This window comes from Trachemys scripta, chromosome 7, assembly GCF_013100865.1.
Source record: "Trachemys scripta elegans isolate TJP31775 chromosome 7, CAS_Tse_1.0, whole genome shotgun sequence".
Lineage (NCBI taxonomy): Eukaryota > Metazoa > Chordata > Testudines > Emydidae > Trachemys > Trachemys scripta.
In genome coordinates, this window is record NC_048304.1 from 24,679,254 (window position 1) to 24,692,977 (window position 13,724).

A 13,724-nucleotide genomic window follows, 5' to 3' on the forward strand; every position below is an offset into this window, starting at 1 on the left:
CAGCAGTTTCAGTAGTTTTGTGTGTTCTCACATTCCAGAATCCAATTTTCATTACTGATCTTGCCTTGAGCAAAGGACTCTTCAGGACATTGGTCAAATCCATAAGGAAGCCAATGTCCATTATATTTTTCAATGAAGTTGATCTCTTGTTTGAGCCTGCTGCATACTGTTATGGCTCCTGGTGGGTGGGTGTGTGTGTGTGTGTGTGTGTGTGTGTGTGTTTCTGAAGTAATTTTGGTTATGTGGTAGTTACCAGCCTCATGCACAACCTTAAGTCGACAGCTCCTTATTCATTATTTGGAGTTGTCCATATGTGAACACTCCCCCCCCATCTTCCACCCAGGGAACATGCTTGTAGCTTTGAATGCCCCAGGTCTCTGGAGGAGGTTTATTCCTTTTCTTCTTTCTTCTAAGCAAGTCCTTTCACCTCTGGGGGTTGTACACTGAGAGTTGAGGGAGAAATCCCTGCGGAGTACCAGGAAGTCATCAGAAACCCACAGGATGGATAGATCCCACCCTGGTATTCACTATGTATTCTCCTCACTATCTCTGCCAGACTGGCCTCCCTGGAGAGAAAAACTATATTCTAGGAAACTTGCTCTCAGCTTGTCGAGGGTGAGGAGGAATACAATAGAGGCTATCACTCATCAGAACAACAGCTTCCTGTCATCTCATCATCCTCTCCAGATGGATGAGTTTTTAAGTCTTCCAGGATTTGATTAAAAGAATGGCTGAGACACTGGATATCAACTTGTTTGCCACAGTGACCACACCAAGCGCTCAAACTTGCAGTTGAGGCATGAGCCTGTGCTTGTTGCGAGACACCATTTCTTTAGTGGTCTTGAGGATTCCTCTGCCTGCCCACAACTTCCCCTGATCACCAGGATAGCTTCCAAGACCAGGATGGATAAAGCTGTTGTCAACATGATTGCTCCTTACTGGCCGAGACAGTTTTAGCTGTCAGACCTGCTACAGATATCTGACCTCCCATACAGTTGCCAGATGTACTGTCTCAGAACCAGTCAGATCCTGCATCCAGAAATCTGAATGCTTGGATATTGGCTGATCTGATAGACTGCTCCCTACAGCTTCAGAGAATTCTCAAAGCAGGAACACTTACGCAGAGTGGAAAAGATTCTTTCCCCACCTACCCACAGGGGTATCTCCAAATAATTTGGATCCAGTAGAGGTGCCAAAGATCCTAAACTATTTATAATTCATGAAACCAGTAGCACTGCCATTTGCTTCCTTCAAGATCCACCTAGCAGCAATACTGGCATGTCCATGCTCTGGTACATCCACCTTCAGTCTTTCCTTTCCCAACAGTGTCTAAATTCGTTAAAGGCCTTCTCCATACTTAAGTTACAGTTAGACATCTTGCTCCCTGGTGCGGCCTCAGTCATCCTCAAGAAGCCTCCTTTTGAGCCACTGTTGGAATGCTCCATGTATTGCCTCACCATTAACACATGTTTTCTGGTACACTGCAAATCTGTATAAATGCCTTTCTATAGTGAAGGCACTAACACACAATGCCGATGGCTATATAAATAGTTAAAACACGTCCTCATCCCCTTTTGTTCTTAGCCAAAGACACACAACTATTTTACTAACTGGAATATTGTGTCCAGTTCTGGGCACCATACTTTGGAAAAGATGTGCACAAATTGGAGAAAAGCAAGAGGAGAGCAATAAAAAAAAAGATGTCTAAAAATGTTTCAGGAAAGACTGGGAAAGAAAATTGGCTTTGTTTAGGGTGGAGAAGAGTGAATGGGGACATAAACCTTCAACTATGTAAAAGGTTGTTATAAAGAGGGGAGTGATACATTTTTTTTCTCCTTGTCCACTGATGACAGGAAAAGAACTAATAGGCTTAAATTGCAATAAAGGAAAGTTAAGAAGTTTTTTCCTAATGACTAACCTAAGTGGAAGGGTAGTTAAGCACTTGAACAAATTACCTAGGGAGGCTGTGGAATCCCCATCACTGGAGGTTTTTAAGAAAAAGGTTAGACAAACAGTTACCAGGGATGGTCTAGAGTAAAAGTAAAAATAATAGGATTAGAAGGGACCAGATGACCTTTTGGGGTCCCTTCTAATCCTACGATTAAAAAGCACTGTAGCTTTTTATAGTAGTTGTTTATATCTGATGCATCTTCTTTGAGTCTAGCCATGCAGTCATTGATCAGACATAATTCCTTCAAGTCAGACTATTTTAAACTGAAAGAGGGACCAACACACATAGGTCTTTTCCATCTCCAAAGTCAGTTCAAACTGAGATTGTGTTTTGGAAACTAACTCTCTGATCTGGGCACAAAAGACCAATGAAGATGGCTGGTGCTTTTATTGCTGTAAGAGGAAATCCTGAGTTCCTGAAGGTGAATTTTTATTCTTTCTTGGATGTGGAACTCCGTGCAATATAATGAACAACTTACAGATTGGCATTGACCTAAAAATCTTTTAACATAACTTCATGCAGAATATTATATATTTGTATATACCAGACGATTAGGAATATTCTATAGCCGAGATGGACAAATATTGGGGGGAAAAAAATACATGGTTGAATTCAGAACAGATCTGTTTTACTTTATTCCCTTTATGATTCATGTGAAGGCTTGCAAAAAAATGAATGGGTTTTTATTTGCCTGAATCTTGGGGGAATAATTGTGCTTCAGATGATGGCATATAGCTACGGCTATTCATATGCATTCATAATTCATTATTTGCCTTTTTCAAAAAATTCTAGTAATCTAAATACAGGGCAGAACCATGAGTCAACTTCCCCCATCACACATTCCAAAGAGTGGCTAGTTGAAGTAAACAACTTCATTGGGCAACAAGATAGCTCAGTGGTTTGAGCATTGGCTTGCTAAACCCAAGGTTATAAGTTCAATCCTTGAGGGGACCACTTAGGGATCTGGGGCAAAATCAGTACCTGGTCCTGCTAGAGAAGGCAGGGGGCTGGACTTGATGACTTTTTGAGGTCCTTTCCAGTTCTAGGAAATAGGTTACTCTTGAAATTTTTTTTTTTTTTTTTAAATTAACCTATCAGCAAAACTTGTTCGCATAAACTATTTGATCAGTATCTGGCAGTGGTTCATGAATGATTTGCAGACCGAAAAAGTGCTATGTATTAAATTGTGAACAGCTCTATGCTGTGTTCAATTCCATTATAAGTACTTTCTGTTGGTCCTCCTAGTTTTAAGTTACATTTTTAGCAATACAATTTTTTGTCAGAACATGTATGTGTTCTGCTGCAAAAGGAAAATGAGGGGAATGGTATAATTTGCAGTGTGTGTAAAGCCTAAAGTCCTACTCTGTAATCCCTTCTGCATGGGGGTAATCTTTGGATGTGGGGCTAGGTTAAGGCAGAACCTAGGCTGTGTGTGACACATAACCCCAGCAGGCCTTCTGTATGACTATACCTCTCCTTTTTGTGAAGGGTTGAGGTCCCTTAAGGATAGGCACTCCGGGTGCTAGCTCTGTTGTAGAGAACATGTCTTGGCACAATGTTCTGTCACTCATTCTCCAAGAATACAGCATGAGAGCCATCTGGCTGAAGTTGTTCCTTGTACAGAGACCAATGCTGGCTGCTTCAGCCACTGAGCGGAGGACTACAACCTGGTTAGTTAGACCTATTAATGCCACACTGAACTGTGATTCCATGCCACCCTCCAAGGTCCTGTCCACTTTGTGGCCCTATTCATCATTAGCACAGATGTCTGATAGGCAGGTTCCTGTCCCCAGTAACTGATAAGCTGACACTGATTAATCTCAGGCTCATTCATACAAGGGCCATAAGTCTGAGGAAGCTCTGGTACTAACTTCTAAGTCTGCACAGGTGCTACTCTCTAATTTGGCAGACCACATTAGTTTTAGGCCTGGCCCTTCCTCACTGGGCCTAAATGCCTTAGAACCTGAATCATTAGAACCCCTGGTCTCTGTGTTCATAGCCCCTTCTACTTTCCACATTGTTACTGATTTCCTCTCTCTTACCCCCCCACCCAAACCATCGCTGGAGCCAAGTGTTATCAGTGCCCTGATACTAGAGTCCCCTCTCTGTGAGGGATTGAGGGTGGTGATATCCAACCCCCCAGCCATGTAGTCAGCAATGTACCAGATTAGACAGGTAGCCTCTCTACCTTCATCCCTTGGGTAACACAGTAGAGTCAGGAAGAGAGAGCTTATCCTAGCTGGTCCCTCCACCCCAGCTATGTATCTTCCCCTCAACATTCTCACTACCCATAGCTTTACTGGACATGCTTGGTTGTGCCACCATACTGCCTGCATCAAGTCTCAGGGACTCACCCTTTCCAAAGAGACCAATTATATCATCTCAGACAAGCCCATTGGTACAGCCACAGATATTTGAAAAGCAGGAGAGTGAGGAAGAACTTCATTACAGGCTGCAGTGGATGCATCTGGCACAAGCTTGCACAGTTGCCATGAGGAGGTGTTATGCCATTCCTAAGCATTGTTCATCATTTTTAAAGGCAAACCAGCTCCCTTAGTTGCTTCCTAGGCCAGGAGGAGAGTCAATCAAAATCTCCTTCTTCCTCTGCTACTGTATCTGTTTAAATATACTTAGGCATTCTGAAATCCAACCTCTGTATACTCAACAGAACACACATTGCACTTCTTTATCCCCTTTGGAAGCCTTCCAAGTGTTTTACAGTAATTGGGATGTATTAGCTAAAGTTGGTAGATATGAAAACAGGCACAAAAAGTTTGTCCTATAGTGTAATCCTGATGAAGTTGCTGAATGGCTGTACAGAACTTTGTGAAACCAATATAAAATATCTTCCTCTCAATAACTCTATTCACAATCACGTGTTTCATTCAGCACTACTTTTCCCCAAAGCAAGCAAGATATCCACATATTGCAATTACTTTACTTCAGAACGTATCGAACTGTGGTCCATGACCATGGAAGGCTTCTTGCTGGTAGACAGAAGAGCTGACCGACCACATGGCAATGGCTCTACTTCTGTCTACGCTGCATTGAGTTAGAAATACATAAATATTTTTCCATGACACTAGTTACCAGAGAGGGTGAGTTCACAAATCTATTAAGTCTGAGAAGCCCCTCTGGATAGCTTGCTTTCAAAAGCTACAAACAGCCGGGAGATAGAGACAGTGCAGTGATGCTACAGTTTGTACATGTAAACTACAGTGAATTGGCTATATGATTTTGAATCACAAAGAGAGAGGCCACACTGGAGTATAGGCAGGCAGAAAGAGAATTACCCTAGACAAATATGTACAAGAATAAAAAGCCTGCCCCAGAGTTCCTCACCACCACAGGTGAAATACATGATTTAAGACACAAAGTCCTTATCAGAAAACATCTTTAATCAAAATATCTTACATGCAAGGTGCAATGGATACATAGTTGGTAAGCAGGGTGGTATAAACATGTATGTATGGTATGTAGTTTTTACATATGTACATTAGTCTGATTCAAAATGATTTTTCATCACTTATTTTTGAGCACCCAAAAGTTTCACAAACACTCCCTACTCAAGCACTTACTATCTAAATATAAAATGCAACACATGAAAACAAATTGAGAGCAGCAGGTTACAAGTTATAGTAACATCCCACAGTAATTCACACCAGTTGTGTGCTCATAGTAGTAATGTACAGTGGGTGTTAATTTTCCATGGTCAGCAACCCTCTTAACCCATATTTCCCCACCATCCTCCCACCCATTGGTGTCTGTCAACAGTGAACTCCAGCCCCTCAGCTTAGGCCTGCTCCACCCATTCCCTTCTAAGAATCATCTCTCTTCCCCTCAATGGAAGAGTTCCAGAAAGTCACTTCTGACACCAGAAAAGGCTCTGAGGGCTGGAAAGTAAAAGTTTGCTGCTGGCTGTTCCAGCAGCAGCAGTGTCTGTCTCTACTCCCATAGCCAGCACCAGTCACAAGGGGGAAGGCTCCATTCTAATAGTGTGTCCACAGAGAGGTAACAGTGCATGTACATGTGCTTGGGCCTTGTGCCCTAGGACTTTCCTCCCATTTCTCTTGGTGAGAGAAAGGAGTTCCTCTCCAGGCCTGTTCTTTCTATTCTCTCCCACCATGAAGCTTATAACAGCTTCAGTCCCTAGCCTTGCCTAGCAGCAGCCACCTACCCTGTGAGGAGGCTCTACAGCCCATGAGGTGCCAAGGAGAGTGGCAATACTTAGACCCCCATACTCGCTTGACTGGTACCAACAGTCACATAATTAAGGGTTCAGCTCATCGGAGGCTCACATATCACATTTTTGAAAACACCATGAAACAATTGCCCATATCAGCATGCATAGCACTATGAAAATGCTACCACTGTATTTATTATTATGAGGTACATGTATGGACCTTGTCTGAGTGTCAGATTAGTTTGCACCGTTTGGTTGCTCCTTGGGTAAAGCAACAGGAGCAGAGTTAGGTACGGGTTTTTGGATGTCCTAAGTCTGTGCATCCCCATAGTTTTCAGTTTAGTAAATGTTTTCATTTTAAATATTCAGTTTAACTTGTGCACTATGAGGAAGCCACACTGTTCTAATGCATTTCTAGTGTTCCTATCTGCATGATATGTGCCTTTTAATTGTGGATAGGGGTGAGAATTCTAGGTGATTTTTAAGCATTAAACATTCAGAGCTTGTTTTACCCTGGAAGGCACTAATAACCAGAAAACTAGGCAAATGAGGACAATAATACCTGGAGTTAAGGGAAAGTTATCAACTGAAACAAGGAGCATTAATAAAACTGTATAAATCTTTTGTTTGCAGAATCTTTTCTGTTTCCATGACCAACGTTTTGGAGAAAGGAAGTCCTGGGTAGTGGGTGTTTAAATAACTATTATTTCCATTAAGGTATGGTAATGTACATCCTTAGACATCCCAAATATTCTCCAACATAACTAGGAAAGACTAGACTTGATAGTGCTAAATTGAAAAGTGAGAGCAAGCAGGCCTTCTTTGCGATGGAAAAAAATAGAGCAAATCCAACTTTTAAAAATCTTTGCAAGTCACCTTTAAGCATTTTCACCAAAGAATTAGATACATATTACTTATGTGAAGTGTTATTTTCTTCCACTCCCCCCAAACCAGGAAGAAATTGTTCTCCGGAAGCAACTAATGCTTTCCTGCAAATCAAAAACTGGCGAGCAAAATTTAAAAAACTCCTTCCCACCCAAACTGTGTTAGGAAACTGACCTAAAACTTTTAGTATGTTTTCTAATGCTAGATACAGGATATGGATAACAACAGGAATCAATACTCAAAAGTAAATATAGTTCTTACATTTTTATTTTTTAGTAAACTTGATATTGGTTTACAATAATCAACAACTGGGCTTTAAAATTGCTTTTTTTCATTTATCTTAAAGAGCCTTTCAGTGGCTACAAATACATTAAGTGGGCAAGGAAAATGTGTTTCCTAAACCATTTTAATCCTAAAATTTAATATGGTTTTATGTTGATTGTACAAGTCTATTCAGATGTTGGTATCTGGTTAGAAAGTATCTTGTCAAAAAAAGTAGAAGTACACTGAACATGCAGCTTGCTAAAGCCTAGAGAAGCATCAGGAATGCTTAATGAATACATTTATATTTTTGAGTATTTAAATAGAAGGTGACATTTGTCCTGCACTGAAAGTAGTTTTAATTGATTTGATTCAACATAAGTCATTTGCTTACCCTCTTTTATATCCTATTCTGAATTATACAAACAGGGTTCAGTTCACGTGTACTTTTATAGAAATCGGTTTAGATTCATACATCTGTAACAAAATAATCTCTTAATCAGTTAAAAACACCTATAAAAAGATCTGATAATCTAACTTTTTTTCTTTTTTTAAAACATCCCCATCTGTTTTAAATATATTTGGACTTCCTATTAGTGTAGAAAAAGGGAAAGGAGAAGCTATGTCATGCAAATGTTATGAACAGTCAGACAAAACGCTCAATAAGAAATTTATAATCAAAATGACAGGCATGTGAACTTTTTTCCAATAATCAGTCTAGTTTCTGTCTTTATAAAGTTACATACAAGCCGGGATACAAGTTAAGGTCCCCTAAAGTAAACAAATTCCTTGTTTAAAGGCCTGGAACAAATGCCATGCAAATGTTAGTCTTATTTCCACTTTAAATCACATATTAATGCTATATGATCAGAGGGATGAGAGACACTTGGCAAGGCCTGATGGGTGGTAACTTCTTCATGACTTGGCAATGGAATTACTTGTTCAACCTCTAAAGCATTTATGTCAATGAAAATGTAGTCCAGGCATCCATGAAACCCACCAACATAATTTGTATAAGCAGGTTCTCCACAAGCACTTTGCAGTTTGAAAGGATGAGTTAGAGACATATTGCATCTTTCTTCTTCTCCATTAGAGACCCAGTCTTCATGATCCTCAGCAATATTGCCACTATTGATAAAACTATACATTCCAGTTGAAGGTGTACTATTAAAATCACCGCAGAATATGACAGGTATGCCAGAATATAGATCACATGTAACATGCCTAATGTGAGACAAAGCTACAGCAATTTGGATGAGACGGATGTTTCCACCTATGAACATAAAAGCATGTTAATTAAGTATTTTATTTATTCAGTAGTTTCAAAGTTTTATAAACCACTGCTGACTGATAGTTTGCAGAAATATACATTTTAAAACCGTTAGCAAGGCTTCAACTTCAGTGCATGATTGTAGGGACTGTGCACCTTTAAACATACCCCTGCAATTTTCCCTCCCAAGTAAAAGTGAATCTAGAGAAACCAAATATCTTCTTTGCTAAGGATTGAGCAGGGGCCTTTTTCACTCTTGCTCAGTTCTTCAGTTAATCCCCTGGCCTAATGGCCACTGGCTTCACCCCACCATCTCAGTGGCTTTTTTCTGCCCCTACACCCTTCAGGAACACCAAGAAACAGGAGGTAATCTCCCCTCCTAGTTTTTGGGCCTAGAAGGGAGACTTGGTTTGAGAGGCCCAATTTGCTTCCTCTGCTGTCAATACCACAACATGGCTCCATCAGTTACATTGAGGACAGAGGGATCCACACTTTATAAACCCATCTATATTAGAAAATTACAAGATTGGGGGTGGAATGTAGAATACAATGATCTTTGCTTCAGCTATATTCTGAACATTCCTAAGCAAGCAAGACTACACTCTATAATGATATAACACAATCCTCCAATCGGGTTGGTGCAGCAGTTAAAGATCACATTTTGAGAAGGAGTACTTGTGGCACCTTAGAGACTAACAAATTTATTAGAGCATAAGCTTTCGTGGACTACAGCCCACTTCTTCGGATGCATATAGAATGGAACATATATTGAGGAGATATATATACACACATACAGAGAGCATGAACAGGTGGGAGTTGTCTTACCAACTCTGAGAGGCCAATTAAGTAAGAGAAAAAAAAACTTTTGAAGTGATAATCAAGCTAGCCCAGTACAGACAGTTTGATAAGAAGTGTGAGAATACTTACAAGGGGAGATAGATTCAATGTTTGTAATGGCTCAGCCATTCCCAGTCCTTATTTAATCCTGAGTTGATTGTGTCTTTTGAGAAGGAATGAACAAAGGAAATCCTCACCTCCATAAAGAAAGGTGCGGAATTGTAAGAAGTAGGGAGCAATCCTTCCATTCAGAAAAGTGTGAAATGCAAATCCTAGTTGTGTAGGAAAAATGCTACTAAATCTAGCTAATAATATATACTTGTATACAACATCAGTAAAGTTACCTTTTGGATGCCAGTACAGATGAGTGTTGGCTATACAAATCTTCCTCAAAGGATCATTTGTAGACTGAAGAACTGAAACCTGCACGAAACAGCACACTTTTACAAAATGTTAAATCAGAATATGCTTTACAGACCTCAGAGTGCCTATGCAGAATTATGCATTATTAGTGATTAATTAGCTTGTACCTGGGTGACAATTCCCATTTTTATACATCTCTTTCTACACATTATTTTGAATGTTATAGTCAAATATTATAAGCAATAAACAGGTTTTGAAAAAAGTGTACCTGACAGGAAATAGCCCATGTATACTAGCTACACATGCCATTATAACTTTTCTCCCCCACAATCCCCCATGACAATTATAGTACTTTATCAGTTCTACAACTAGTAAAATAAATGTTTGCAAAATAAGTCATTTGACACATTCCAGCAAAATTAATGTATTTGCCAAATACTACTTTACCAGCCCTGCCTATCAAGTCTCTTGCTTTTGCTATACTTTTTCTTCCCCATTTCACTCTCTTTCCTGTAAAAGATCTTGGTGTAGCTTTTCCCTTCTCCATTCTTCCACCCCTCTGCAGAAACAACATTGGAGTTGTTTCTCTGCACTGTGGAAGCCACCACTGCACTAGTCTGGGAAGTTAACTTTTTTTAAACAAAAGTTTAGATTGCTATCAAGCACCAGGGAAAGTTTGCTTCTCACACTGGCCCTTGGGGTAAGTAGATTTTTCAAGCCTTGTAAAGGAGATTATATTTGTCACTGCCACAAGCCTCCATGTCAGTTACTGGGATTTCTAACATGGGCCATGATCCTGCAAACACTTATGTGGATGCTTAACTTTGAGAGTAGTCAATGGGTCTACAAACATGAACAGTTAAGCACGTTAAGCGGGATCGGGGCCTTAATTTTCTTAATGTCACTAACAGCACAGTCAGTATCTCACATGCACACCCCACTTGTATGTCTACAGTGTTTCAAAATCAGATAGCCAATGTCCCAAAGTTTATTAAAATTTAGAATAAAAATATTTTCGAAACTAAAAATCAGATTTGATATTTTAGAAGCGCTGATACACTCCAATGTTCTGTTATATCACAATTAAGAATTCACTTTAAAATGGTTTGAAGTCAGAAAGAAACCAAAGAAAATGAATACATTATTTAAAATTGGCAGGATCACATTTTTATCAAGCCCACATTCTAAAGGGCAGAAATCAGGGGAAGGGAACTGACACTGGCCACGTGTACCCAGTTGGGTGAATGGCAACTGAATGACAGACTGTGACACTACCACCTATCAAAACACATTTCCTTGTTTTACACATTAAGCAGTGTGAGCGTCTGCCTAATTCTCAAAACTCTCCATAACTTAGGGCTTGACTACACTTACTGGGGGATCCACGAGCAGCAATCGATGCATCAGCGGTTGATTTAGTGGGTCTAGTGAAGATAGACTCCTGTACTCCACCTGATCGAGAAGAGCAGGGGAGATTCCCATTGACATCGCGTAGTGTGGACCCCATGGTAAGCAGATCTAAGCTACATCAATTTGAGTTATGCTATTAACATAACTCACATTGCGTAGCTTAGATCGAATTTCCCCTATAGTGTAGACAAGGGCTTGCTCCAGCATAGACTGACTCCATGGCTATGTCTACACTACCACAGTAAGTCGACCTATGCTACGCAACTTCGGCTACTTGAATAACGTCGATGGAGTCAACGTACCTTAGGTCGAGTTACTGCGGGGTCTACAACGCGGGTGGAGAGGGAGGGGGTGTCAATAGGAGAAACTCTCCTGTCGACTTGACTTGCCTTACTCTTCTCGTCAGGGGTAGAGTACAGAGGTCTACTGGAGAGCGATCTGCTGTTGATTTGGCGGGTATTCACTAGACCCGCTAAATTGACTGCTGGTGGATCAATCTCAGAGCATCGATCCCGGCTGTAGTGTAGACACAGCCTATGGTTCCTACCCTACTCACAATCACAGCTCTGCCTGCCTGAGAAGTTTTTACTCTATTGCTGCTCTGTCCCTTCTTTTTCCTTCCACCAGTAGTCCTATAACGACCCTCCTCCTGAACAGCAACAGTGCCTCCCACTCGCTCTGCATTTCGATTTCCTGGGGGTTGGACACACCCAATTAGTGAGGCAGAGCTGCTGTACAAGTGGCCGGTACCTGCAGCACAGAGGATCTCTGCAGCACCTTCTCCTGGGCTAAGGGGTAGGGGGCTAGCTTGTCCCGCAGCTCCTTGTGCAGTGGGTTGGAGACCAGGGCCTCATTGAAGGCAATATCGTGCTCGCTAAGCAAGGTGAACTTATCCCTGCGGTAGAAAGTAGCCAAGCCTTCATGCTGCTTCTCCTTGATCCTGAAGAGACCTTCGAGGCCGAAGGCGTCCAGTGCCGGGGCCAAGCTATCAGCGAAGACAGACTTGTCCACCTCCTGCAAGCAGATGAGGTCGGCGCTGTAGCCGACCAGCTCCTTCTTGAGCAGGTTCTGCCGGTAGTCGAGCTCCAGCGCGTAGGGCGCACAGTAGGGGTAGAGCACCGTCCGGGAGTGCTCGGTCTGAGCATAGATGTCAGCCAGAACGTTGTAGGAGACCGTACGGATAAAGCCTTCTCCGGACACCTTCTTGGTGTAGAGGTGCCGGGAGTCGAAGGTACAGGCGCCGGGCCCAGCCTCTACAGGGCCGCTGCTCTCCACCTCCCGGGGGAGCCCGTAGCGCTGCTGGCTGTTGCCCGGGGTGCAGTGGAGCTTGAGGCGCAGTCCGATGTGCGCGTTGGTCGGCGTGAAGACGCGGTCCCTGACGGGGGCTTCTACCCAGATGTCGCCCCCTGGGGAGGGCTCGTCCCCGCCGCCCCCCGGCTGCTCCCGGTACCAGCGGAAGAGACAGTGCTGGGGCGCGCCGAATTCGGTGTGGATCTTGGGGCAGACGGGGAAGCCGGCGAGCAGCGAGCGGGGCAGCTGGAGCTCGATGACTGAGGGCGGGTTCCGCTCCACCTGGTACTTGACTTCGCCGATCTGCAGCACGGCGCCGTCCTGCCAGGCCTCGGCATTGGACACGTCTTCAGCCACGGACTCCCCGTCCCGCGAGAAGAGGCGCACGGCGAGCGGCGCCGTCGGCACCGGCTCCCCGGCCGGTCCCGCCTCCGCCCGCGCTTTCTTGCTCTTCTTGGCCGCCTTGGCATGGCCCTTGCCGGCGTTGGTGGCGATGCGGGCCAAGGCCCGGCCTAGCGGCTCCGTCTGGTCCCGCTGCATGTGCTTGGCGCTCCCGTCACACAGCACGAACCACAGGCTCATCTTCGGCTCCGACGGGACGCAGCGCACCACAGCCCGCTCCATGCGGCCAGGCGAGTCTCCGCAGGCAGGGCCGGGGGAAACCGCGACGCCGCCGCTGCTAAGGAAAGCGGCCGATCGGCAGCGGAGCCTACTCGCGCCGGCAGCGGCTCGTAGCTCCCCCCACAGAAGGCTCCACATGAACCAGCCAGCCCGGCATCCACCATTCATCAGCCGCCGCTGCGTTCCGGCTCCGGGCCGCGCGCCAAGGCAGCCTCACATTGGTGACAGCACATTCGCCTGCAATCGCCCGGAAACCCGCGCCGGGCCAAAAGCTGCCTCGCTGAGCGGCGCCTCGCAAGTGCTGATGGGTACTGGGGTGGTCAGATACCGGAAATGATGAAAGGGAAGCCGAACCAGGGGAAAGGCATTTGTGATTGGAGGCAGTCGTGAGCACAGGCCGGAAGTGCTGACTATTTACTTCCTGTAGAGAGAGGTCTCTAGTAAAGCTCGTGGAAAGTGAGAAACATCTAGTGCTGCGTCTGCCGAGCTCGTACCGCGGCTGGAGGTCGCGTGGGAACAGGCAGCCTGGGGTCCTGGGCGCTTCTTCGTAGCTCTCAGAGCCTTATCTAAGGGGTTTCCTTGGGGAAAATAATCTGTGTCTTTTGAAGCTCTCTAGGGAAATGTCCCCTCTCTCTCACCAGGCCTTGGTGAGG

At 43.7% G+C, this 13,724-nt stretch overlaps 1 protein-coding gene across 1 annotated transcript; it reads right to left on the reverse strand.

Moving 5' to 3' along the window:
- Positions 1–5,333: 5,333 nt before the first annotated feature.
- Positions 5,334–13,396, reverse strand: PDE12 (phosphodiesterase 12). The gene is made up of 3 exons (XM_034776993.1): positions 11,911–13,396; positions 9,732–9,810; positions 5,334–8,553 (listed from the first exon to the last, which is right to left on the reverse strand). Exons 1-3 carry the CDS (start codon positions 13,237–13,239, stop codon positions 8,111–8,113), a joined length of 1,851 nt encoding a protein of 616 aa, XP_034632884.1. The 5' UTR covers positions 13,240–13,396; the 3' UTR covers positions 5,334–8,110.
- Positions 13,397–13,724: the final 328 nt, after the last annotated feature.